The sequence below is a fragment of the Moschus berezovskii genome, chromosome 14, assembly GCF_049115385.1.
Source record: "Moschus berezovskii isolate FMDL1 chromosome 14, NW_MosBer_1.0, whole genome shotgun sequence".
NCBI classification, from domain to species: domain Eukaryota; kingdom Metazoa; phylum Chordata; class Mammalia; order Artiodactyla; family Moschidae; genus Moschus; species Moschus berezovskii.
The window spans coordinates 56,353,277-56,379,080 of NC_142473.1; the positions used below are offsets into that span (position 1 = coordinate 56,353,277).

Sequence of the window (25,804 nt, forward strand, 5' to 3'; positions counted from 1 at the left end):
TCATGGAGTGGACAAAAGAAAATACTGCACATAACATTACTTGTAGGTTCTTAGGGAGGTCTGGGTCTTCCCAGGTGGCACTAGTGGTAAAGAACCTGCCTGCCAATGCAGGAGACATAAAAGACACGGGTTCGAACCCTGGGCTGGGAAGATCCCCTGGAAGAGGGCATGGCAACCCACTCCAGTATTCATGCCTGGAGAATCCCATGGCCAGAGGAGCCTGTCAGGCTATGGTCCATAGGGTCGCAAAGAGTCAGATACGACTGAAGCAACTTAGCACACACATAGGAAGGTTTAATTCACTTCCTTTCTCACCCTAGAGAGCTCTTTATGAGGGAGGAGATAGTCCTTTCAGTAGCAGCTAAACCATCATCAGTCTGATGGTTGAGGCAAGAGACAAGACTTTTAAGGTGTTAGAATGAACCCTCCAGATTGACAAACATTGACATTATGGTGTGCAGTCTCAGTTCTCATGTCACAGAGGGAAAAAAGAAGCACAGAGAGGCTGAGGTTTGAGGCAGCCTAAAATACCTCTGCTGTAGAAAGTTGCTCAAATAAAACAATGATTAAAAATGGAACAGTCACTAGCCTAGGTCTCCTGACCAACCTGGAAAGCTCCGCTGTCAGACTCTCAGACTTGGTGAGTCCCTGAGTACCTCCTTGTGCCAGGCCCACACCATGGCTGTGTTATAGATTTACCTTTACAGCAACAGCAACAACCAGGAAAGCTTAATCCTGTCATCCACATCTAGTCAGCGGGGAAACTGAGACTCAGAGTTTTCTATCACTTGCTCAAGGTCATACAGCTAATATTAATAGAAGCTGAGACAGGATGCAAAACCAGGACAGTCTGGCCCTGAAAACCATGCTTCTCCTACTCTGTGGGGTACTTGTCCCACCAAAGATGGCAGGCCTTAGATCAGAAATACATATACTAAAAAGGTAAAATATAAACAATAACAGCAAAAGGAGCAGTTAGGAAAATGTAAGTCAAAATCACAGTATGAGACCACTTTATGCCTGCTTGGATGGAAATTAGGAAAAAAACAAGACAGTAACAAGTGTTGGTGAGGACGTGGAGAAGTTGAAGCTCTCATATGTGGCTGGTAGGAGTGTAAAATGGGGCCGCCACTTTGGAAAATCTTACCAGTTCCTCAAAAGTTAGACATAGAGTTACTGTATGACCCAACCGTTCTACTCTTAGGTGCGTACCCAAGAAAACTGAAAGCAAACATCCACATGAGTACCACCGTTTGTTTATCCGTTCTTCCATCCATGGACATTTAGGTTGTTTCTACCTTTAGGCTGTTGTAAATAATACTGTTAGGAACATTGGTGTATAAATATCTGTTTGAGTCTCTGCTTTCCCTTCTTTTCACCTAGAAGTGAAACTGCTGGATCTTTTAGTAGTTCTGTGTTTGTTTCTTTCTTTGTTTTGAGGAACTGCAGTTACTGCTTTTTACAACTGCACCATTTTACATTCCCACCAGCAATGTCCAGGGGTTCCAGTATCTCCACATCTTTACCAACACTTGATATTTCATGTTTTTTCTTATAATAGCCATCCTGATGACTGTGAGGTGTGTATCTCCTTATGGTTTGGGTTTGCATTTTCCTACTGATTAGTTTTGATGAGCATCTTTTCAAAACACAGGTTTTGAGTGCTTATTAGTCATTTGGATATATTCTTTGGAGAGTATCTATCCAAGTCTTTTACCAATTTTTGAATTGCTTTTTGTTGTAGTTGAATTGTAGGAGTGAGTTCTTTATATATTCTGGGTACTAATCCCATATCCTACGTATGATTTACAGTTATTTTCTCCCATTCTGTGGGTTGCTTTTTGCTCTGCTGATGGTGTCTTTAATGCTCAAAAGTTTTCAGTTCTGATGGAATCCAATTTATTTTTTCCTTTGTTGTCTGTGGTTTTGGTATTATGTTGGTCAGGCATGTTTTGACTGCATACAACAAATGCTACTAATTTGACCAGGAACTGTATTAGTGAATGTGAAGAAAAATTCAGAAGTGGACCTAGATCAGACATGGTTAGATCCACCAATTACAGTGATGCCATCAGCACTCTCTCTTTTTATATCGTTTCTCCTGATTTTCTTTTTTTAATTTTTTTTTTTTTGGCTACACCGAGTCTTTGTTGTGACCTCTGGGATTGCAACCCAGGCTTCCTGCATTGAGAGTGTGGAGTCTTCACCTCTGGACCACCCGGGAAGTTCCTCCCTTAACCTTCTACTGGATTACTATATTCTCATCTAGGTCCTGACCTTCTGCTGGATTATTACATTCTCATCCAAGTCCTTTTCAGAAGCACCAGGCTTCCATGGCCCTCATGGCTAATGATCCTGGGAGAGAAATTTTCTTGCTGATTTCACCAAAATCCTGGAGTAGACCCTAATTGGTTCCCCTGAACCAATCACTGGTAAGGGGTCTAGATGGCTATTCTGGCTGACCAGCTCTGGGTCAGGTGCCCACTTTGAATGAATAAGGTTACCATGGAATGGAGGAGGGGGCTCCCCACAGCCAGAGATGCTTGACAGGCAGAGGGGGTCCTGGAATCCAATGGGCAGCTGGGCTTAGGAGGCTCTGTTTGAAAAGTCATACCTCATCTCCAATTTCCCATGGGAGCTTCTGGAAGTAGAGGGAATCCTTCTAGTTGATTCCGTAAGACTTCCTGGAGGAGGCAGCATTTATGGGGCCCTGTGATTAGTGAGAAGGTGAGCCTAAACAAGCCAGGTCCCAGGCAGGCTGGGCAGAGCAGTGGAGAGGCTGGACTTGCCTGCCACCTGAGCGCCCCCCTGCCCCAGCCCTGGTGCCCTGTGGGAGCTAAGACTATAGACTCTGATCCATACTGCCTGGGTTCATAGCCCATCCCGCCTCCTACCTGTGCTACCTTGAGCAAGTCAACTAACCTCTCTGTGTCTTAGTTTTCCTACCTGAAGTATAAAATGAAAATACCAGTATTGTCTCATAGGTCATGATGAGGATTAAATGGGGTATTGTGTATCTGGCACACTGGGCTCAGTGCTTGTCTCATTATTATTATAAGTTTGATCCTCTTTTCTGACCACATTTGCTGGTACACCGGCTGCTCCAGCTGTGTTCACTGTCCTTCCATGTGCCTCATCCCGTCTCTAACCTTGCTGTTTTCTCTGTCTGAAACGCCTTTGGCCTCTGTGGACACTTGGCCATTTTGTTGCTGCCTCCTCTCCCAGCCTTCCCTGCCCCCCAGAACCATCCCTCCCTGCCTGGGCTCCCAGCAGGCTCTGGAACAGGATGCCTGCCTCGGACAGTGGGTCTTCAGGTACTTGTATGTTCCTTTTCTACGCTGAGCTCCTGAGGGCAGGACCTGGGTCTCCCGTGACATTGAGTTCACAGCCAGAGCCTGCCGCCTGCCCTGTGGAGCGATCCGGGGGCACCAACAGCACCTTCTGGGACGTGAAGGAGAGCACAGCTGGTCTCAGGAAGTGAAAATGGCTCGGTGCCCTGTGGGTTTTGTGTGAGTGGATGGGTTGCATGTGAGTGCTGAGAACAGAGGGATCAGCAGGGACTAGGCTTGTTCTTATCCCCAGGCACTGGGAAGCCATACAGTGCTTGGGCGGGGGAGCCCTGAGGTTAGGTTTTTGCTGAGCAAGGACCTCTCTAACTGCAGAAAGGGGATGCATTGGCTGGGGAGGTGGAAGACACGGAGCATGAAGTCGCTGCTGACTAGGCTGAGGCAGGGACCACAGGCTGAGAGGAGGGGACAGCCTGACAGGTATAAAGATGGAGAACAAGCAGGGCTTGGTGATTAATTTGAAGTGGGGCCTCAGGTTTCCCATCAGGGAGATACAGTGAATGGGGCTTTGCCCACCGCCACCTGCACCAGCCTCTCCTTGTGAGACTGGAGGGTAGCCATCACGTGGCACTGATCACTGTAACCAGTTAGTAACTGTCTCTCCGGTGCAGTCCCATATACCCCCACAGTCCATTCACTCCCCTGGGTAGGGTCAAGGTCAAGCACAAGGCCGGACATGGAGGGGGCTTGGCCAGGTCTGCAGGCTCTAGGGACCAGAGCCAGGCCTCCTCACCAAGGCCCCCTGGGAGACACAGGTATGCTGATGGGATCATTTGTCCCCTTAGGCAGAGTGGGGCCTGGGCTCCTCTGCCAGCCCAGACCCTCGCTCTTGGGAGCACATGGTTTCTTCCTGTTTTGATCTCCTCAGCCGTGCCTTCCAGAGGCTGGTCAGGAAGGGAGTGTGTCCTAGGAACAGCACTGGAAACAGTGCTGGGCACCGGGGCCAGGCCACAGCCAGGTGCTGTTGCAGGAGGAATTCCACCCCTCTCCCGCTGAGTGTCCTCAGGAATCTTGAGTCCAGCCCCTTGCAGCAGGGCTGAGACTGGTGGTGATTCAGTCGCTCAGTTGTGTCCGACTTTCGTGACTCCATGGATTGTAGCCTGCCAGGCTCCTCTATCCATGAGATTTTCCAGGCAAGAATACTGGAGTGGATTGCCATTTCCTTCTCTAGGGCATCTTCCCGACCCAGGGATCAAACCCCGTTCTCCTGCCCTGCAGGTAGATTCTTTACCGACTGAGCTACCAGGGAAGCCCTAGGGCTGAGACTAGGGCCCAGTGTTCTGTCTCCCACACCTGACACTCATTCCAAGGCCCAGAGAGCTGTGTTTATCCCAGGAACTAAATGCCTCTCTTCTCTGGGCCTCAGTTTCCTCAGCTGCCAAAAGGGTGTGAAGGAGGAGAGGAGAGAACTCAGGAAGCTCTAAGACCTCTTTCCCCACTTAGAGATGGGAGGGCCTATGCGGGCTGGGCAGTTGGAAGAAGTCATCCTTCTGGTTCCCTCTGAGTCCTCATCTACCAAAGCCACATCCTTCCTTCCCCTGGAAAGAGAGTCAGACTGGGATGGCAGGCTGGGGAACAGGTTCAAGGGCAGAAGACCTCCATGGACTCTACAAGGCTGTAGACCAAGGAAGCCCTAGGGCTGAGACTAGGGCCCAGTGCTCTGGGCCTTGGGTTCCCAGCTGTGATCTGAGGACTGGAATGGGTTATCTCTGAAAACTTAACCCCTCCAGTCTGTCTTCCCAGCAGGATGGCTGTCAAAGCTTCTCCGGGGGGTGCAGAAGTGGGGTGAGAGCCTGCTGTGAGCCAGGCATTCAAGGCCCCTGATTTGCCCTACCACCAGCTGGCCCTGCAGCCTCCCTTTTCCAGGGCCAGGGCCCCTCTTCAGGCCCTGTTGTCTCACCTTCAGTCCATCCTCCATGCAGCAGCATAAAGAACCTCCTAAATCTCAAATCTGATCACACCTCTGCTCTGCTTTACAAACCATCTAGGATTCCTTGGTTGGAGCCCATAATGCAGAGGCCAAATTTGTGTGTTTTTGGCAATTGTGTGTTTTTGGTCCCTCTTGGGACCTGGCTCTGATGACCTCTCAGCCTCACCTCCTGCAAACACAAACACTTGTGGATACCTGTGCCTTTATATGTCCAGCACGTCTCTCCGTGGGGAACACCCTCCCCTTCCTTGTCCATAGTCCACTAAAGAATCACCTCCTCCAGGGAGTCTTCCTTGATAACCCAGGCAGGGATGGGGCCTCCTCTGTCTTCCCAGAGACCACATCTGTCTTTCCACCAGCTGAGGCTTTTCAAGGACAAAGACCAAAGCCCAGTGAAACTCCTGCATATCATAAGGCTCCCTGCAAATGCAAGGCAAATGAATGAGGGAATAAGTGAGTGAGTGGGTAGATAAGTAAAGATTGCAAGTGAGGCCATTTCTAAGCTGCCCTGTGATGAAATTAGGGGTAAGAAGCCCCACTGAGTGAATACCTGCTTGCACCAGATTCTGGGCTAAGTGTTCTAGATCCATTACTACATTTGAGCCCCAACAGTGCTGTGAGATGGGCATTGTTATCTCTGTTTCATCATTAAGGACACTGAAGCTCAGAGAGGTAGAGTCACTGTCAATAAGTTGCAGAGCCAGGATGGAAACCAGGTCTGCCGGGGACCAAGATCTGCAGAGGGAGCTGTGATGCTGGCAGAGGGTTGGAGATGCCAGGAATGGACATTTGACTCTAAATGACCTGGACCCCACCAGGGGTCAGGGTCGGTTCGGTGAAGTATATGGGAGTGATGGGGAGAATTAGAATGACTGGGCTTGAATAGTTCTGGGTTTTCCAGGGAGCTCTGAGGAGAGACCCATTTGGGAGTGGATCCTCGTATTTTGTATGATCGGGGTGACACTGGGGGATAGCTGAGTGAGCTTTGTGCCCCCACCCTCACCTGCTCTGTGATCAACAGCCCATCCTAGTCTGTGATACAGACAACTGATGTTTTCTCAAACAAATACCATGAGCTATGTAAAGATATCAGTCCTCTTGCCTACCTCCTCCAGAATTCCCCAGTTCCCACCTAAACAGATATTCTGGTGGTGCCATGCCTATCCAGAGCCCCACCCCAAATTCCCAGCAGAGTCCAGGCTTTTTCCTGGAAGCCACAGATGAACTTCCCCTGCCCCCAGCCCTGCACCGACCTCAGCAGGAGTGAACCAAACAGAAGTCACCTCACAGTGGCCTGTTTTTTCTGAAAGCCTATTGCATCAAGGTCACTTCTGAGATTGAGATTTCCTTGTGATGGAGCTCAGATAGTCACTGGTTCCCAGGCCCCATCTCACCTCAAAAGACGGGGTGCCTACTGCTCTCCCCTGAGCTGAGCCCAGAGACTCCCTGCTTTACCGTGCCCAGGGCTCAACTGTTTGGGTGTGAGAAATGGGGGCAGAGAGGGTGGAAGTAGAAGCAGAGCAGCAAGGGTTCTTCCAGAAGCTTGATTGTGAAGGAGGAAGAAGCACAGCTGGAGAGACACAGGTCAAGGAAGAGGTGTTGCTAAGAAGAGAGCTGAGGATGGAGAGTGTTGTGGGCTGAGGGAAGGAGCCAGCAGGGGTGCAGAAATGTGGGGTGGGGGGCAGGGGGCAACCTTGGATTTACTTCTGTGGCCCAGGGAGTTGAAGGAGGAGCCTCTGAAAGGTGTTCCTTTGCTCTGAAGGATGAGTTGCAGGCTATTGGGGTTAAGAGAAGGCCCAACAAGAAAGATGGGGCCAAGTCTTGGACGAGAAGGGAGAGAGGCTGCTCTGGGACAGGCAGAAGTTTGGGAGCCCAGCCAAGCTGGGTGGCTATCCATTCCTGGGCCTCAGGCCCCTGGGCTGAGTCACATCCTTCATCCACATTTGGCTTGGCAGTGCGGGGCTGAGCAGGCTGCTGGTGCCAGGGATGAGGGATACAAATGGAGGAGCTATGATCTCAGGAGTCTGGTGTCCTGGGGTGAAAGGCCAGACTGAAAGGAGAAGGGAAAGGGGCCAAGAAGATGCTGGCCCAGTGCTGGAGGCCTCCAATTCAGAGACCGTGGTGCAAAGGGAATGATGGTGTGCAGACTGGAGGCTCTTTGGGGAGAGCAGGGGAGAGCTGCGCCAGTGTAGGAGGTGAAGGAGATGGAGACCTTGGACAGGCCAGGAGGGATAAGCAGGCAGCCCAGGCCCACCCCACCATGTCCTGTTCACCCTTATCAGCTGGGATTGCTCACAGCTGAATCTCAACACACACCGCCTGTTAGGGGCAGCTCCACAGGTCTTTATCGGCCCCCGATCCCCAACACACTCACACTGCAAGTACCAACTGCAGCTTGCAATATAAACACAGCCTTGAGTCAAGTTCCCTGTGAGCCATCAGATTTCTGTTCCTGTGTCTACTCCGTTCTCAAACTAGTCCTAGAAATCCATCCATCCACTCAGCAAATATTTATTGAGTACCTACTGTATGTCAGGCACCACCCTAAGCACTGGGGATGCAACAGTGAATAAAACCTGAAACTCCCTGCCCTGGTGAAGTTTATGTTCTGATGGGAGGAGATAGACAATAATCAAACATGTAAAATAATACATTTAAAGAGAGTATGTGGTCCCCTGTCCAATAAACCATTGATGTCTCAAAAAAAAAAAAAAATAGATGATACACGCTAAGGAGAAAAATACAGCAGGAGCAGAGATGAGTGTGTGCTGGTAGGAAGTTTAGTTTTCACTGGAGTGAAGGGACAGGGCCTCACCAGGAAGATGTCATTTGAGTGACCACCTGAAGGAAGTAAATTCTGTCCTGTGTTTTTCATACACACTCCACACACAAAAACGTACTCCACAGCAAGACCCCCTGTGGCACCCAGTGGCCCTCCACTCAGCACCCTGAGCCTGGCAGGTGCCTGACTTTGCTCTCTTCCTCCCAGGCCACCTCTCAGATGCCCACAATGGACTGTTCCTCCCATACTGGGTTGGCCACAGATGGGACCCCAGTCCCACATATGAAGGTGAGGGAAGAGGCCGTGCCCCCTTCACAGTCCCCAGGCAGGGAGTGAGACAGGATGAAGGCAAAGGGCTTCGTCCCCAGGTTTGGAAATGGTTTTGGCCTCCTTGCCTCCTGCCTGGTTTCTGGGCTCCACTACTAGGTTTCCTGGGCCTGGACATGAACCCTGGACTTGCTGGTGGGAATGAAGACCAGCAGATGAATAGTCTTGGGATGGTCTCTGCAGGGTGTCCTGAGGGATTGGGGGCAGGCAGCTTCAAGGCCCCAGAGGCAGGTTAGACTGGGGAACGGAAGCAGTAATGGGGGCAGCATTCAGGCTTGGTATGATGAAGCACATGTCTCAGTGAGTTCTCTCATAGTGAAATGCAGTGATCTGGGAGAAAAGGGGGCTTCCTGATAGCTCAGCTGGTAAATAATGAGCTCCCTGTCATGGGGAGTATGTGAGCAGGGGCCAGACAAGCCTGTCAAAGAGGCTTCAGGGAGCCTCCTTCTCTGAGGGGTGGAGGAGAGCTCTGTGTCAGATGCTCTTAAGGCCTCTCTGGCCTAATGATCCAGAACTCAGAGACTTATCATTGACCCCTGAGCTCTGGGGTCCAGTCTGGTCTTTTGTCTCTGCCAGGTGGGCTCAGGTGCTGGAGATGGTCAGAGCAGGGCCAGGCCAGAGGGCTGCCTTTTGTGGGTAGTGAAGTGTTCCTCTGAAGTTTTCTCTGCACCTGAACCTTGCCTGTGAGAGTTGGAGACATAGTTACCTACCTTTGGGGCATCAGTGTCTGTCTGTGAAATGGACAGTACCATAACCTGCAGTAAACACTCAGGCAGTGTGGGTGGTCTGCCCTTTCTGAGGGTCAGCAGCTGGGGGACTCAGATAGGCTCAGGGTGCTTCTCCTGTGGCCATGACCTTCATTCCCCCTGACAAGTCTTCTATGTCATCAGCCAAGATAAAGATTTGATTTTATTGTTTTGTTTTATTTTGCCAGGCAGCACCAAGGACAGAGCCCTGAGGCTCATCTTTACAGACTGGTCCACCCATCTGACATTTGCCAGTGCCTCTTGGGAGCTGGAGCCTGTGCTAGTCTCTGGGGCCACAAAGGGAAAGCAGACCTTGTCCCCAGTTCCTAACAAAGTTAGAGAAATGAGGGTATCTGGCTAACATTGTCCCTTGGGTTGTTCTTCTTTTCTGCCCTGCCTCCTGGTCTCCATTCCTTTGTCCTATCTCAGGCCAGAGTTCCCGAGAGACAGGATGGAGTTGTGGATTTACTGTATACTTTGAGAAAATTCTGGCCTCTCTGGCTTCAGTTTTCCTGTAGGGAAAATGTCACCTCTCTTCCTGAGCATAGACTTTATCATTATTCACATCTGTGTACTACCCCTGGCTCACCTCTGACTCACCATTCACCTTGGGCAAGTCACCAGCCTTCTCAAAGCCCATTTCCTTGTCTTGTAAAATGTGGATTAACAGCTCACCACACAGGGCTGTTGTAAGAGTGAAAGAGATTCTGCCACAAAAGCACTTAGCTGTGTGGCTGACACCTTCTGGGTAGCCAAGAAACTATAGCGATAAAGTTGTTTGGGAAAATGAGGCTTGGGGAGGTGAAGTGACCTGCCCAGGATCACACAGCAAGTGAGTAACGAGTCTAAGACTAGACCCTGGATTTCTGTCTTTCTGGTTTCCTTCTCAGGAGATACTGAGATGACTGGTAACTCCAGAAGCTGATGGAAGAGGGGCTCTCCTCATGGAAAATGAATGTGTAGGGTGGGGGGGGGCTCCCTGGCTGCCCCCATGGAATCCAGGCTTGACTGACAGTCCCTCAGTTGCTGCCTGCCCCTCTGCTGGTATCCTTCGGGCTCATGGCCAGTTCCAGCCTCCACTGCAGGGATATTAGGATTCCAAGGCCAAAGCTGTAAAGATGGGCTATTGCGGGCAGCCCATGGGAGGGGAGGCAGCGAGATATAGGATTGTAGGCACGAATCCTGATTTTAAGTGATAATCCTAGGTCAAATAGACTGAAGCATAAGGGCAACGCATTAGCTCATGCCTTCAAAAAGTCAAGTGCAAGGTAAAGCTTCAGGCATAGCTGGAACCAGGTGCTCAGTGGTGTCCTCAGGAACACCTCTGTGCGTTCCCACCTCTCAACTCTGCCATCCCTTGGCTTTATTTTGGACAGTCTCCTCCCCGATGGTGGTATCTTCAGTTTGTAGGATAGTACCAGGCACATAGTTAACCTGGCTCCAGCAGCTCCAGGCTCACTTCCTACTAGCTTTGCAAACCCACTGGGAGACCTCACTCCTTTCCAGTGTTCCAGCAAATGCTCCCAGGATTGGAGGCACCCAGAGAAGTTTGCCCATCCACCCCTGAGCTGGTTATAGGGCTTGAGGAGCCCACTCTTGTCTCATTGGCCAATCTAGGTCACAGGCTGTTCAACCCCAGATCCCTAGGCTCCAGGGAAAGAAGGAGGGGAGGCCATCATCATAAGAGGGGTCTGGGAATTAGGTGGGAGAGACTACAGAGGAGCAGAACCATGATGGCCTGCAAGACAAGCCAGACAGCTGGACCTGGGCTGCTTCTTCCCCAGTGGACCAGAGCCTGGTTATCTGGGAGGACAGGTGGGTTCTGAAGGTGCTAGTGGAGGCTGTCAGCCATCTGCACCCCTGGCAGCTAAACAGCAGAGTCTTTCTTGAAGGGAGATCCAAGTGGTGCACCTCCATGGGGAGATTTTAAAAGTGGGACAGCCTGGGGGGTCCAGGCAGAAATTAAAGACACTCTCACACTGGCACTAGGGAAGAGGGATTACTGAAAGGTCCTGGACAGGAGGTGCTGCAGCCCCCATGGGCATGGACTTGGAAAGTCGGCCATTATGGATTCTCCTTCTTCTTTCAGGGGCTGCCTGTTGCAGCTGGCTCTCTGGGCTGTGCTGTCGCATGGTTCCTCACCCCAAGACTGCCTGTGACTTCTCAGCTCTGTGCCCACCAGGTCACCATGATCTCAGACCTCCTCATACACACATGTGCCTAAAAGAGAACCTCTTGCTAACTTTGCCAGGCTTCAGCTTCCTCATCTGCAAAGTGGGGTTGGTAATTCGGAAGAGTAAATGAGATAATGGCTTGTGAAGTATTGTTGCACAATAAAAACATCTGTCCAGACTGTGGTGGGGATTACATGAGCTCACCAATGGGCAGCTGGGGCCTGTGCATGGCCGAGCTGCTGGAGAGCCAAGTTTCTTCTTTACTCAACCTGTAGAGGCCAGAAAAAGACTAGAAGCAGCAGCTTCAACTCCCAAATTCCCCAAAGCTGTAGCTTCCCCTTCCTTACATTCAAAATGACTATTTCAGTTCCAGCTTTAATTTCTGTTTAGCAGGAGGTGAGAAGGGGAAGTGGGAAAAGAAAAGAAAAGAGAAATCAAGTTTCCTTCCTTCTGTGTGCCATCCTCCTGCCAAGTTTTGCCTACTTTTAAAGACAACCTGATCCCACAGGTGAGACCAAAACCCCTCCGGGAGGGGTTGGCTATGCCCTGGCCCACTGTTCTCTGGGTGCCAGGGAGGAACGGACCTCAGGAATCTAGACACTTATCTAGTGACAACTCAGGCTCAGAGAGGGTATGTGGTTCACTCTGTGTCACACAGCAAGTTGGTGATGGATCCCAGCTTGTCTGACTCCTCAAGGGAAGGAAGCTGGGTCTTGATCTCTGTCATCCTGTGCCCTTGCTGCTAAGCTCACACACCAGGGTGGAGGGCAGACAAGGGGGTTTCCAGGCCTTGTTTCCCAGAAGGCAGGCAGGCAGGCCAAGGTTAGGAGGCCTCTTCCCTTGTCCAGCCTGGTCTGAGCTGGCTCCTGGCCGTCTGGCAGGTGGTGACTCAGGCTTCCAGCTCTTGCCTCTGGCCAGCAGACCGCCTCATCCCTTCCCGATAAGAGGGCTTTGGGGCGAGGTTTGGGATGGGTTGAGGCTACAGAGTCATCAAAAGGGGTATCTTGAGACCCCAGGATCCAAGGGCCCCAAGGAGCTTCAACCCATCAGTTTTTTCTTATGTCTAAACTGGATTGCTTCTGCTACAGGCAGAGACCAACCCCAGGCATTGTCATTTAAACTGAAATTAGGAAACGGCAGAGATAGTCCCATCTGAGGGGTGAGGGACTTCAGTGTTTCCGCCAATAGCATACGTGGAGTGGAGCTGGGCAGTGAATGCTTGGTGTCTGGGAGACACTTCCTGGGCCTCTTCCTCAGCTGGATGGCTCAGCCCAAGCCCTGGGCCCTGCCAGTGTCCCCATTGGCTCCTGAGTCACCTCACCCAGGTGGGGGATCTGAGAATAAGGCTGGAGCTTGTCCAGGCGTGAGTGGGAAAAGGACTGGGGCATGGGTCAGGAGGAATTAAGGTTGGGAACCCAGTCCTGAGGTTGCTCAGCACCAGCCCCAGAGGCCAGTCTCCCGCAGTGTGGAGACATGTCCCCAGCCCTCGTCTTAGGGCAGCTGTCCGAAGGTGGCAGGTTGACTATCCTGGCTAGTCTCCTGGCGCCATCTCCTGGCCAGAGGCCCTCAGTGTAGGGAAGACTGAGGGAATTCTCTGGCTGGACCATCTAAGCATGGGCTTTGGGCGAACAAGGGAAAAGGTGGCTGTACAGTGAGAAAGACCTTGTTGAAATGCCACCAGTCTGGGACACCTTGGAAAACTCACAAGCCTTCCTGAGTCTTAGTTCCTTAATTGGTAAAATGGAGACAATAATTTCCACCACTACCTGCCCAGAATGGCAGATAGAACATCCAAGTCAGGGTGGGCAGCAAAGAAATGAAAGATACCTGGTGCCGATGACCCAAATATCCCTGGAGACTGGGGTGCACTAAGGGAGCCCAGATCTGGGCTTGGAATGGATTCATTCAGTTAACAAACGTTTATTAAGTACTTATTGTGTGCTAGGGCCACTCACATACAGAGTTTCATTTAATTCTTACAACAGCTTGTATGGTAGGTACCAATGAACACTCCCATTTTACAGATGGGAACACTACAAGGAAGGATAAATGGGATGATTCAGAGACAGTGAGTGAAAGTGTTCCAGGCAGAGGAAACAGCATGCGATGGGCCCAGGGGCTGGAAATCCTGGTGGGGAAAACCCTGGTGGTGGCACCTGAGCTCTGCTTGAGGTTTTATGGCAGGCCACCTTTCCTCATGCTTCCCAACTGGTCCCCTCTTCACACAACTTATCCCATGCTCTGGTTGCAATATTTATGCTTCATTTCTCACCTCCTGCCTGGGATGCCCTCTTTATTCTATGTGTCCAGGTCGTCTCCGCCCTTTAAAGCCCAGAAGCTCTACCTTCTCCAGAAGCCCTTCCAGGTGGACCCATGACCCCTAAGACCTGAACTCTCCCTCCTAGGCCCACCCAGAGGGCAGGAACTGAGACCTAAGCCCTATCCTGGAGCTGACAGCTTCAGGAAGTTCTTGGAGCTACTCCCATTCTTGGGACAGACACCCTGGTCGGGGCTGGGGGTGACTTCAGCAGGTCGTTCTGGGAATCCAGCAGTGCTGGACTGAAGGCCAGGCATCGTCACCCTCCTGAGTTCCAGCACAGCACGGATCAGACCAGGACATCCACCCTCTCAGCTGGCACAAGCGACCTCCTAGCACAAACTTGAATAAACTTGTGCACAACTGACCAAGTGTTTTGTTTTTAACTATTTAGTAATTTGGCTGCACTGGGCTTAGTTGCGGCACGCAGGGTCTCCACTGCGGCATGCAGGATCTTTAGCGATGGCACAGGTCTCTCTAGAGCATGCAGGCTCAGTGGTGGCTGTGCTTCGGCTTAGTTGCCCCACGGCATGTGGAATCTTAGCTCCCCAATCAGGAGGTCGAACCCACATCCCCTGTGGATTGGAAGGTGATTCTCAACCACTGGACCACCAAGGGGGTCCCTGACCAAATGTTTATCGGCAGTTCAAACCTGAATTTTCTCAGTTTGGTCTAAACTTTTGGCCCTGCCAGAGTCACACAGTGAGTAGGCACCAAGATAGAATGAGAACCTGGACCTTAAACTCCTGAGCAGGGACTGTCCCCTCCACCATTCTGTCCCCGCTCCCCTGTTTGCCTCCTCTGCTCCAAATGAAAGCCCGTCTCCTCCAGGTCACCCCCTGAGTACTGTCTCCACCATCAGAGCTGGCCCCCTCGGGACAGCAAGGAGCCATAGCTCCTCCTCTGATGGTCCTAATAGCTGGTTCGGTGGTGAGGAGCAGCCAGGGGAGGGCTGGCACAGGCAGGGAGAATGCACCCAGATAAGTTCTTGGGGCATCAACTTTACCCCTACAACCTATGCCCCTCACTCCCGGAGAGCTCTGGGCCTGCAATGTTGAAGGGACTAGTGACTGCTTCATGGGGGAACGTGGGAGGATCTGATGGCATATAGTCGCTCAATGCATGCTTGTGAGGAGAGGGAGAGAGGCAGGGAGAAGGTGGCTGAGTGAGTGAGTGCCCCGGTGCATTGTCAGGAGTGAGCTATTGAATGAATGAAGAAGGGGGATAAGATTGGATTGAGGCCGATTCACTACTGATACTGTGTCTAAAACAGGTAACTGAGGAGAACATACTGGGAAGCACAGGGAACTCTGCTTAACACATTGTGGTCACCTGAATGGACGGAAGTCCAAAAGGGAGCAGATACATGTACACATATGGCTGATTCCTCTTGCTGTACAGTAGAAACTAACACAACGTTGCAAAGCAACTGTACTCTAATAAAAATTAAAAATCTAAAACTATCAACCCCCCCCAAAAAAAAAAAGAATGGAGGGATGTGTGGAGGAGTGACCCAAAAGATGGGTCTGGGTATTACAGCTGAAGTGTTAGTCGCTCAGTTGTGTCCAACTCTTTGCAACCCCATGGAGCCTTCCAGGCTCCTCTGTCCTTGGAATTCTCCAGGTAAGAATACTGGAGTGGGTTGCCATGCCCTCCTCCAGGGGGATCTTCCTGACCCAGGGGTTGAACCTGGGTCTCCTGCATTACCGGTAGACTTTATCTTCTGGGCCAGCAGGGAAACCCCTATTACAGCTAAAGAGGGCCCCAAAGTTCTGTAATCTCTAAACTACTCATCTGATAGATGAGAAGACGGAGAGAGGACCGAGGAGAAAGGAAGCTGCTGGATCTGTGGGGCTGGCCTTCCACCAGCAGAATCTGTCCTCTCCACCCCTCTCTGCATCCTCATCACCCAGTTGCTTCTGCTGGGGCGAGGAGGGTTCCGGGAAACAGAACTTTTCTCCGCCTCCTTGCTCCTTAGATTCAGTTTCCATCAGGCTTTGGTGTGGAGGGCCGTGGGGAGGGGGTAGCCCCCGCAGGGGCTATTTCAGTCGGAGCCAGACGTGGCAGGAAACAGAGGAAGCTGCCCTTTCGGAGGTGTTACAGCCTGGGCCGAGAGCAGAAGAGTGGAGAGCTTCGTGTCTGGCCTCCCCTTGACCCAACACACTTGGGGCCACCAAGGCGTGCGTTTCGGGGACAGGAGGCTGTATGTGAGTGTTGGCGCATCTCGGGGGCCATGGGCCAGGGCGGAGAAGGGGGCGGTCAGGCAGGCTGGGTCCAGCACTGACCGCAAGAAGATCCAAGATTTGGGTGGGGGGTGGGGGCAGAGAGGAAGGGACTCCACCCAACTAGGGGATCAGAAAAAGGAAGAAGTAAGCTTAGATCTGGAGCTTGATGGACACTGGGTTTTGACAAACAGAAATGGGTTAAATGGCATTTTGTGTGGAGGGCACAGCAAAGATGGGGAGGCTGAAGAGACAGTCTGGATCTGTGGCTGTGAATGGCTGTGTGGCGGTCTTGGGCTCTTGAGAACAGTGTGGCAGGAAAGGAAGCAGCAGAGTGAAGCCCTTCATCTGGGTGCGGAGGTGAGGTCCTGGTGAGGCTGGAGGGCTCAGTAGAGCCTAAATATCAGGACAACAGCTTGAGCTTTTCTCCAAAGGGCCAAGGGATCCAGGGAAGGAGAGTACCTATTATAAAGCACCATGCACCCCCCACCCCCCAAACATACACACACACACACACACACACACACACACACACACGCTGCAGACAGAGCAGCTGGAGCCCAGGAAGAGGCTGGGGTGTGGGCTGGTCCAGGGCACATGGCCCAAGAGTGAGTGACAGATGTGAGGGCCCAAAAGAGCCTACATCGTCAGCCGCTGCCTGGAGGCAGGGACCACACAAGCCCTCCCTGGGGACCAGCTCTTGCCGGGAAGTGGGAGAACCGCTCACCCCTCCCAGGTCCTCAGACAGTCAAGTGGATCAGGAAGCCAGGGTGACAGTCAGGCCCACCTTTCCCGGATCTCCTTGAGTAGCCCCTGCCGCCTTCCAAGAGGACCGGTGTTGCCAGGGAGTGGGAGGCAGAAAACACCCAGAGCAGGAGTGGGATGAACTGGGAGGTTGGGACCGACGCTGCTACGTATAAAATAGATAACCAGTGAGGACCTACTGTATGACACAGGGGACTCTACTCAGCACTCTCTGGTGACCTAGATGGGAAGGAAATCCGGAAAAGAGTAGACATATGTATACATATGACTGATTCACTTTGCTGTACAGCAAGAAACTAACCCACCACTGTAAAAATTAACTAACAGGATAAAAAAGAACAAAGGCCTGGAAGCTCCAGTCACCTGAGTCAGAAGGCTGTCTCTCAGGATGGTGTCTGAGGGCAACAAATCTCCCCAAAGAGTTCAGGGGCACAGCACAGTTCCTCCTGCCCAGTTCCTCCTCCTCACCAAGACCTTCGGTCCTAGCAGGCTGCTGTCCTCTCGGACTCTGCCTGCTCCCGCTTCCTCCCCACCTGGGGTCACCCCAGGGGGCCTCTCACCCCCTCCACCCATGCAAATCTGCTTCAACCACCAGGGACTTGCTCCATCCTTCATCCTTCTGGGGAAAGTTCTTCTATCCTGTGTCTCACACTGGTCTCCCCCTTCAGATTGATATATGTATATGAGTGCGCATATGTGTATGCCTGTATCTGTTTGTGTATCCACCTATCTACATCTATACACCGTGCCCCATGCCGTGAGCAAGTAGTGAGTACCCATTAAATGCCTGGCATGTGAACACACGAATACTGGAGTGGATAGCCTCTCCCTTCTCCAGGGGATCTTCCCAACCCAGGGATCAAACCCGGGTCTCCCGCATTGTAGGCGGATTCTTTACCGGCTGAGCCACAAGGGAAGCCCCATGTGAAAACAGGAGAATGAAAGAATGGCCAAAACGAATGAATGAAAAGATGAATGAATGAACTTTCTCTTACCTGAACTAATCTTGACTTCTTGGCAACAGTGGGGGGACCGCTGTACTTCCTCCTCTGGCCTCCACCTTGTGCTTAACCGGTTAGCTGGGTGCCCCACACTCCCAGCACATGGACTGTAGCCCCAGGGAGAATGTTTGATAATTAAAGGTGATGTGGGATACATCCTAGAGAATCCAAGCATCATCATTTTTCACTTACTCAGAATCTGGGTAACTTTGATTTCATTGAAATCAAATTTTAAGTTGGGAGAAATCAGTTTGGGGAGTTACGTTTTACTCTAATATAACTTTTAAAAACCTTACAACTTCATTAGGTATATTTACATTAAGAGTAGCTCACACTTGCTTGTGCCAGGCACTGATCCTCATGACAAACCTATGAGGCAGGTACTGTATTATACCTTTTTATAGATAGGGAAGCCAAGCACAGGGGTTCATTAATGGGCCTAAGGCCACACAGCTCACATGTGGCAGAGCTGGTATTTGAACCTGGACATCTGGACCAGAGCCCATATGCTTGGCTTCAACCCTCTATTGTTCTCTGAGTGTATTTATTGGTGGGACTTCATGTTTTTTCTGGGCCTCGGTTTCTCTCATCTATAAAATGGGAAGAGGGGATGATTTGAGTCACTATCCCAAAGGTTTTCCCTTATAGGACCATTGGATTAAAGTTGTGAATTCTCTCTGAACATCAGTAAATATGGAAATGCCATTGGAGAGGTGAGTATCGACAAGTCAGACTGATCCCAGCAGGGGACCTCGTAAAACATTTGTGCAGCCGGCTCCCCCAAAACTCAGCCTGAAGGGACGAGTGGACAAGGTGTAGGATACAAAAGCACGGCATGGCATTTATTAACCACACTGTGTATCAGGTCTATAACAGTTTTACTGACAAGGACACAGGCCCAGCAAAGGCAGGCAACATTCCCCAGGTAGAACAGCATAGAAGTAGGGGAGCCAGGATTTGAACCAGGCCTGCCTAGCTCTGAAGCTCTATTTATGACCTTTCCACTCCATGTCCATGGGTCACGCTAAGTTGCCTCCTCTTAGACAGGCAGTTGGGTTCTGGCTCTGACTCTCCTAACTCTCTGAGATTGAGCAGTCAGTGCCCCTAACTGCGCCTGGATTTTCCTCTCTGTAAAGTAGCTGTAGACTTGGTAGGTCCCTCAGCCATTTGCTTTTGTGGGGAAGCTCTTTTCCCTGTGGCCACCAGAGGGCACTGTGGCCTCAGTGGCTTCCCCAGACCCGCCTTTGTAGCCTCAAGTCCGGTGGAAGGACATGCTGCTGCTGCTGCTAAGTCACTTCAGTCGTGTCCGACTCTGTGTGACCCCACAGATGGAAGCCCACCAGGCTCCCCCATCCCTAGGATTCTCCAGGCAAGAACACTGGAGTGGGTTGCCATTTACTTCTCCAATGTGTGAAAGTGAAAAGTGAAAGTGAAGTCACTCAGTCGTGTCCGACCCTTAGCGACCCCACGGACTGCAGCCCACCAGGCTCCTCCATCCATGGGATTTTCTAGGCAAGACATGAGGAACTCTTAAATCACCTCCTTTGCAACTGAGCATGCATACATGCAGATCACCACCTTCCCCCCCTTTTACAGATAAGCAGACTGCAACCAAAAGAAGGACCATGGATTTGGAAGATGGAGTCCAGGCTGAGAAGGTGAGCACAGCCCTTAGCCGAGAAGTGTGACATTATGCTAATATTGATTAATTAATTAACAGGGTCTTCTCTGCTCTGGGCCCCAGTTTGGGCTCTCAGACACAGACCTGGCACTTCTCCTTAAGAGCTTTTCAGTCTGTGGGAAAGAGATAGACAGGCAGGCCACCATGACTACCATCCCCAAACTCCAGGGAGCCCAGGGAAGCCCTGCCTAGCATGATTTAGCGCCTCTGACTATATGACATCCTGAGAGATGGGTACATCATCCCCCCATTTCAAATGGGAAAACTGAGACTCAGGTAAGGTATTAATATACCGTGTCACTCAACCAAAGTCACATCACTAGTAAGTAGCAGAAAGTGAAAAATAAAAGTGTTAGTCACTCAGTCGTGTCTGACCCTTTGCAACCCCATGGACGATAACCTGCCAGGCCCCTCTGTCCATGGGATTCTTCAGGCAAGACTGGAGTGGGTAGCCATTCCCTTCTCCTGGGGATCTTCCCCACCCAAGGATCGAACCTGAGTCTCCTGAACTGCAAGCGGATTCTTCACTGTCTGAACCACCAGGGAAGCCCAGTTGGGATTCAAACCTAAGTCTGTCACTGTCCTCTTACAGAGGAGCCATTTGACTAGCATTTTGAAGGATGAATAGAAATTCATCAGGAAGTTTGGTGGGAAATGAATTATAGAAAGAAAATGAATTGGGTTTCTCTCAAGTTTGAGCTTTATTGTATCCCGGATTTTGTGAAGGTAAGGGCTATGAGGGGCTTGGGTGGGGTGTGAGTATCAGAGATGGTCCAGGTGGGAAAATCAAGGCCCAGAGAGGGACAGGTGGTCCACGAGTGTGGTCACTGACGGATGGTGTGTTGCTTCCCCAGCCTCTCTGGACATAGGAAGCCCAGTTGAACAGGAATGGCATGGGACAATGGCACAGGCCAGGCCCTGGACGCACCACCCACCAACTGCGTCTACCGAGAGAACTTCAAGCAACTGCTGCTGCCCCCTGTGTACTCGGTGGTGCTGGCGGTTGGCCTGCCCCTGAACGCCTGTGTCATCGCCCAGATCTGCATGTCCCGCCGGGCCCTGACCCGCACGGCTGTGTACACCCTGAACCTGGCCCTGGCTGACCTGCTGTATGCCTGCTCGCTGCCCCTGCTCATCTACAACTATGCCCAAGGTGACCACTGGCCCTTCGGAGACCTCACCTGCCGCCTGGTCCGCTTCCTCTTCTATGCCAACCTCCATGGCAGCATCCTCTTTCTCACCTGCATCAGCTTCCAGCGTTACCTAGGCATCTGCCACCCTCTGGCCCCCTGGCACAAGCGTGGGGGCCGCCGGGCTGCCTGGCTAGTGTGTGGAGCTGTATGGCTGGCCGTGACAACCCAGTGCCTGCCCACTGCCCTCTTTGCCTCCACAGGAATCCAGCGGAACCGCACGGTCTGCTATGACCTCAGCCCTCCCGCCCTGGCCACCCGCTACATGCCCTATGGCATGACCCTCACAGTCATCGGCTTCCTGCTGCCCTTTGTCGCCCTTCTGGCCTGCTACTGCTGCCTGGCCCGTCGTCTGTGCCGCCAGGATGGCCCAGCGGGGCCAGTGGCCCAGGAGCGGCGTGGCAAGGCAGCCCGCATGGCTGTGGTGGTGGCAGCTGCCTTTGCCATCAGCTTCCTGCCTTTCCACATCACCAAGACAGCCTATCTGGCGGTGCGCTCTACACCTGGTGTCTCCTGCCCTGTGCTGGAAGCCTTTGCAGCGGCCTACAAGGGCACACGGCCCTTTGCCAGTGCCAACAGTGTGCTGGATCCCATCCTCTTCTACTTCACCCAGAAGAAGTTCCGCCAGCGGCCACATGAGCTGCTCCAGAAACTCACAGCCAAGTGGCAGCGACAGGGTCGCTGAGTCCACCAGGGCAGGACACCGGGGGCCTGGGCAACCATTGTGTTTGCCACTGTGACTGGGGCACCAGAAGCTCCACAAGCTCCAAAGCATGCAGAGAATTAGAGCTTAGCTCAGCTGGGCATAGACTGTGGCCCTCACAGACCCCCAAACTTCAACAACTATTTATTAAACCCCTTTTCTGGACCAGGCTCCACAAGTACAGAGAGAGACAAGCCTGGGCTTGGTTCTCCAGAAGGTCCCAAGAAGCCACGGAGAATTCAGAAGTCATGTTAAGCTTCTCACAAAAATATAGTATAAGATGTACTATGATTGAGGAGTATGCTGCATACTTTGGAGTCACCATTAAAGGGAGTAAAAGAAGATGGGAAATGGAAGTGAGAGCTTCTGGGAAGGGCCATTTGACCTGGGTTTTGAAGGATGAATATGAGCTCTCTGGGGTATGTGCTATGTTCTATTCATTCAGTATATCTTTACTGGCACCTTGCGCTTGGGCCTGATTTGGTTCCAGGGCCCCGGAACAACCATCTCGAGCCCGGCCCCATACAAGCTCTGTTAGTGTCAAGACTGTGACAGAGGGCAGCATGGCTGGGGGGCAAGGGTGCCCAGAGGATGCCCATGACCCAGCCTAGGAGTCTCTCGAAGGGACTGGGGGTGGGGGCATTTGAACCAGATATTGAAGGCTGAGTGGGACTGAAAATGGAAGTGGGGAGCGCTGGTTAATGCAGCCTGGGCCATCCCTGTGCCAGGCTCTGCCCTGGGCAGATAGGCAGAGAGCTGGAGTGGAGGGCATGTGGCCTCTTGTGTGTGAAGGCTGAGAAAATAACAGCTGTCTCATAGCCACCCTCCAGACAATGGCAAGAGTGAGGCAGGTGCTCCAGGCGGGGCGGGGGCTCAGCAGAGGAATCAGGGAGCACATTTTAGAAGGGGCGGGGCTTGAACTGGGAGGAATCTAAAAGGCAGAGTGGAGGAGGCTGCATCTGGTAGAAGGCACTGTGTCTAAAAAACCCAGAGGCAGAGATGTGCCAAGGCCGATTAAAAAGCACCAGTGAGTTTCAGATAAGCCTGGGGTTGGGTGTGTGGAGAGGGGTGGCAAGAAATGGAGCTGGGTGGGACTCGGGCATTAAATTGCAAGGAGGAACCCAGATCCCACCTGTCCTCCACTCGCCCCTCCAAATGTGCCTCTTTCAGGCTCAGGGTATCCTCGGTGCCTGGGGACACCTCCACCACGGCCCCCAAGTGAGGGAAAACAGCCCTTCAACACTACTTCATTCTTTTTTTTTCTGAGTTTTTTATTTTTTATTTTAATTGGAGGCTAATTACTTTACAATATTGTGGTGGTTTTTGCCATACATTCACATGAATCAGCCATGGGTGTACCTGTGTTCCCCATCCTGATCCTTCCTCCCACCTCCCTCCCCATCCCATCCCTCAGGGTCATCCCAGTGCACCAGCCCTGATCTGTTTCACATATGATAATATACATGTTTCAGTGCTAGTCTCTCAAATCATCCCACCCTCACCTTCTCCCACAGAGTCCAAAAGTCTGTTCTTTACATCTGTGTCTCTTTTGCTGTCTCGCATATAGGGTCATCATTACCATCTTTCTAAATTCCATATATATGCATTAATATACTGCATTTTGGTGTTTTTCTTTCTGACTTACTTCACTCTGTATAATAGGCTCCAGTTTCATCCACCTCATTAGAACTGATTCAAATGCATTCTTTTTAATAGCTGAGTAATATTCCATTGTGTATATGTACCACAGCTTTCTTATCCATTCGTCTGCTGCTGGACATCTAGGTTGTTTCCATGTCCTGGCTATTATAAACAGTGCTGCGATGAACACTGGGGTACACATATCCCTTTCAATTCTGGTTTCCTTGGTGTGTATGCCCAGCAGTGGGATTGCTGGGTCATATGGCAGTTCTGTTTCCAGGTTTTAAGGAATCTCCACACTCTTCTCCATAGTGGTTTTACTAGTTTGCATTCCCACCAACAGTGTAAGACGGTTCCTTTTTCTCTGTACCGTCTCCAGCATTTATTGTTTGTAGACTTTTGATACAACACCGCTTTATTCTTAAAGGTGAAGTCAGCAGCTTGCGGAAATGCAGGGCTACATACAGGGCCACAAGGAGGCTGCTACATGGAGATCCTGTGGCCTGGAGCCTGCAGATCAGCCTTGGGACAGACTGCCTCTTCTAGGTTCTGCCCTCTCATCTCCATCATTCTGGCCTGTGTGTACTTGGAAGGCTGCCTGGAGGCATCCTCATATGGAAGCATCTCAAACACAGAGCCGAGCTTATAAAACCTTGGAAGGTCTTCTGTCTTGCTGTATCTCACTGTTCACTGAACCCAGGGTAGGCAAGGTGGGAGTGGGAAGCTAGAAGAAAACTCAAGGAGCCATAGGAAGTGCAGGCATTCTTTATTTGCAGCAGCAAGGGAGACCTGCTTTACTCTCTAATGGCTGACACAGCAGCAATGACCACTGTGCAGTTCAACTCCACGTGACCTGCCTCGACTTCACTGGACTCTACTCAACTTGCCCCCTGCAAGAGCTTTTCAGGTGGTGCTTATGTAGGTTTACAGAACAAAAGTGGCTTGTGGTCAGGTGGGTCACCATGATGTGCATGCACAATGCTGTAAGTGATCTCAGCTCTTACATAACCATGTATTTACAAACGTGGGGTGAGAGAGCCTGACCACCACTATCTTGGCTAATTTGCTCTTTCCCTACAGCATCTTCACTCGGGTTCCCGAGAAGGCAACAGAGGAGAATTATGCCACACAAAGCCCTTCCAAGTCACCTTCTCTTGTTTCCCACCTGCTCACGTCTCTTTCAGGCGCTCCTCTGCTGGCTCCTCATCCTCTCTGCTCCTTATCCTCATCTCCACACACACCCACACTCCACCCCCATTACTCCTCTAGTCCTTATTCCTTTCTCCCAGACCTTAGTTTTCCTCCCATAGGACAGTCTGGCTGGCCCTAGCTGCTGGTACATCACACAGACCTGGTACTGGCAGAACTGGTCATGCAAAGGGGGTGTTCTGCTTTATAAGGTGGAACGGGGAGAGGGGAGGCCAGAGGGTCAAGGCAGGGAGGGGAAGGATGGACTAACTTCTTCAGTATTTTTCCTTTCACCCTGCCTAATCTCCAAGGCTGTTCAGCCACAGGGACATTTAGAGAAGGGCTCTGCAGGGGTGAAACTCCACAGTAAGGTCAGAGGTGCGCTTACAGCTGGTGGAGGAAGTAGCCCAACCCATTTTGGGAATCCGTTCAGAGTGCCCTTGGTGGAGAGGCTGACAGTTTGGACAGAAGGCAGTTTGATTCTTTCGGTCATGGTGAGATGGATGTATGGGGACAGCAGATGACAGAGATGGGTTCTTAGTCCCTGTATAATGCAGAGCTGTGCCAAGCAGTCCGGGTGTTACCCATCTTGCCTCTGAGACCAGGCTCTTCAGCTGCCTGTCACGGCGGGTAGGAGATGGAAGAGCAGAAGGCAGAGGCCTCCACCAACAGCCAATGCGGTGAGTCCCAGAGGACTGTCCCAGCAACCCATAAGAACTGTGACCCCCTGGTTACTTTTTCAAGAGTGAAAATTGTGGGCCACAGGTAAATCCCATTCCTAGTTGTCCTTGTAAGGCAGAATAGCATAAAGGGTTCAGAACCCAGAGCTAGATCACCTGGGTGTGTATCCTGGCTCTCATTTACTAGCTGTATTACTCTGGGCAGGTTATTTAACTTCTGCATACCTTAACTTCCCTAACTGTAAAATGGGAGTATTAATGGCACCTATTTTGTAAAACTGTTGTGAGGATTAAATTAACTAACATATGCAAAGCACTTAGAATGACGCCTGGAACACAGCAGGCACGCGGTGAATGTTACCATATAGTGGTTTCGCCTTTTGTGCACACAACTTCCTCTGGGGTCCATCTCTAGGAATAGGCACAGCAGGTTTCTAAACAAGGAGCTTTAAGCAGAAGATTGCAAGGGTTTCTCTTTTTCCCTTACCTAGAAGGCAGCCAGTCTTTAAGGGGGAAAAAAAAGCACCCTTTTTGAGAACAAGAGCCATAATCCATGAGCCCTATCTGTTGCTCTAAGAAGGAAAAATCATTCATTACATGCCAGGACAGGGGTTCCAAGCACCATCTGGGGGCTTGAATTCCGCCTTCTCTTCTCCCGCTTCTTTTCTTTTCCCTCTTCCCTATCCCCCTTCTTCCCCCTCACTTTAACCCAGAGCATTCTTAGTGATGGGGAGTAGGGGTCAGCATAGGGGCTTACCCTGGGCATGTCTACTTGCTGGAATGGGGACGGAGAAGATACAGACAGGGGTGGAGTGCAGTGAGGGGCAGAAGGAACCATGCTGGTTCAAAAGGGTCCAAGGATTCTTCTGTGGGTTAGGGAAGATTTTCTGGGGTTGAAGCAGTGCAGCTGGGTCTTGGATAGTTGTAATTAGACTGAAGGAAAGGGGGTAAGAGTGTTGCTGGTGTAGGGAACAACAACCTGGTGTAGGCTGTTGGAGGAGGGATAGGAAGGGCTGTGGCCTGATACAAAGCTGGGGAGGAAAAGGCTGCGGCCAGGGAAGCACTGGGGAGCTGCGACGACAGTAATGCCCACTGCTGGGATTCCAGGTG

At 51.3% G+C, this 25,804-nt stretch overlaps 1 protein-coding gene across 2 annotated transcripts in view; it reads left to right on the top strand.

Annotated features, from left to right (window-relative positions):
* The window catches only part of P2RY6 (pyrimidinergic receptor P2Y6), a 32,836-nt gene extending 11,027 nt beyond the window's left edge, over positions 1-21,809 (top strand). The window contains exons 4-7 of one of the 2 annotated variants that reach the window (XM_088843178.1): positions 11,697-11,814; positions 18,260-18,324; positions 19,208-19,269; positions 20,147-21,809. In XM_088843178.1, coding sequence (XP_088699304.1) covers positions 20,181-21,167 — 987 coding nt within the window. In that variant the 5' untranslated portion in view covers positions 11,697-11,814; positions 18,260-18,324; positions 19,208-19,269; positions 20,147-20,180 and the 3' untranslated portion in view covers positions 21,168-21,809. Of the gene's footprint in view, positions 1-11,696; positions 11,815-13,616; positions 13,964-18,259; positions 18,325-19,207; positions 19,270-20,146 lie in introns of those variants that run through there. The other variant, XR_016039001.1, reaches the window with a different exon arrangement.
* The last annotated feature ends 3,995 nt before the right edge of the window (positions 21,810-25,804 follow it).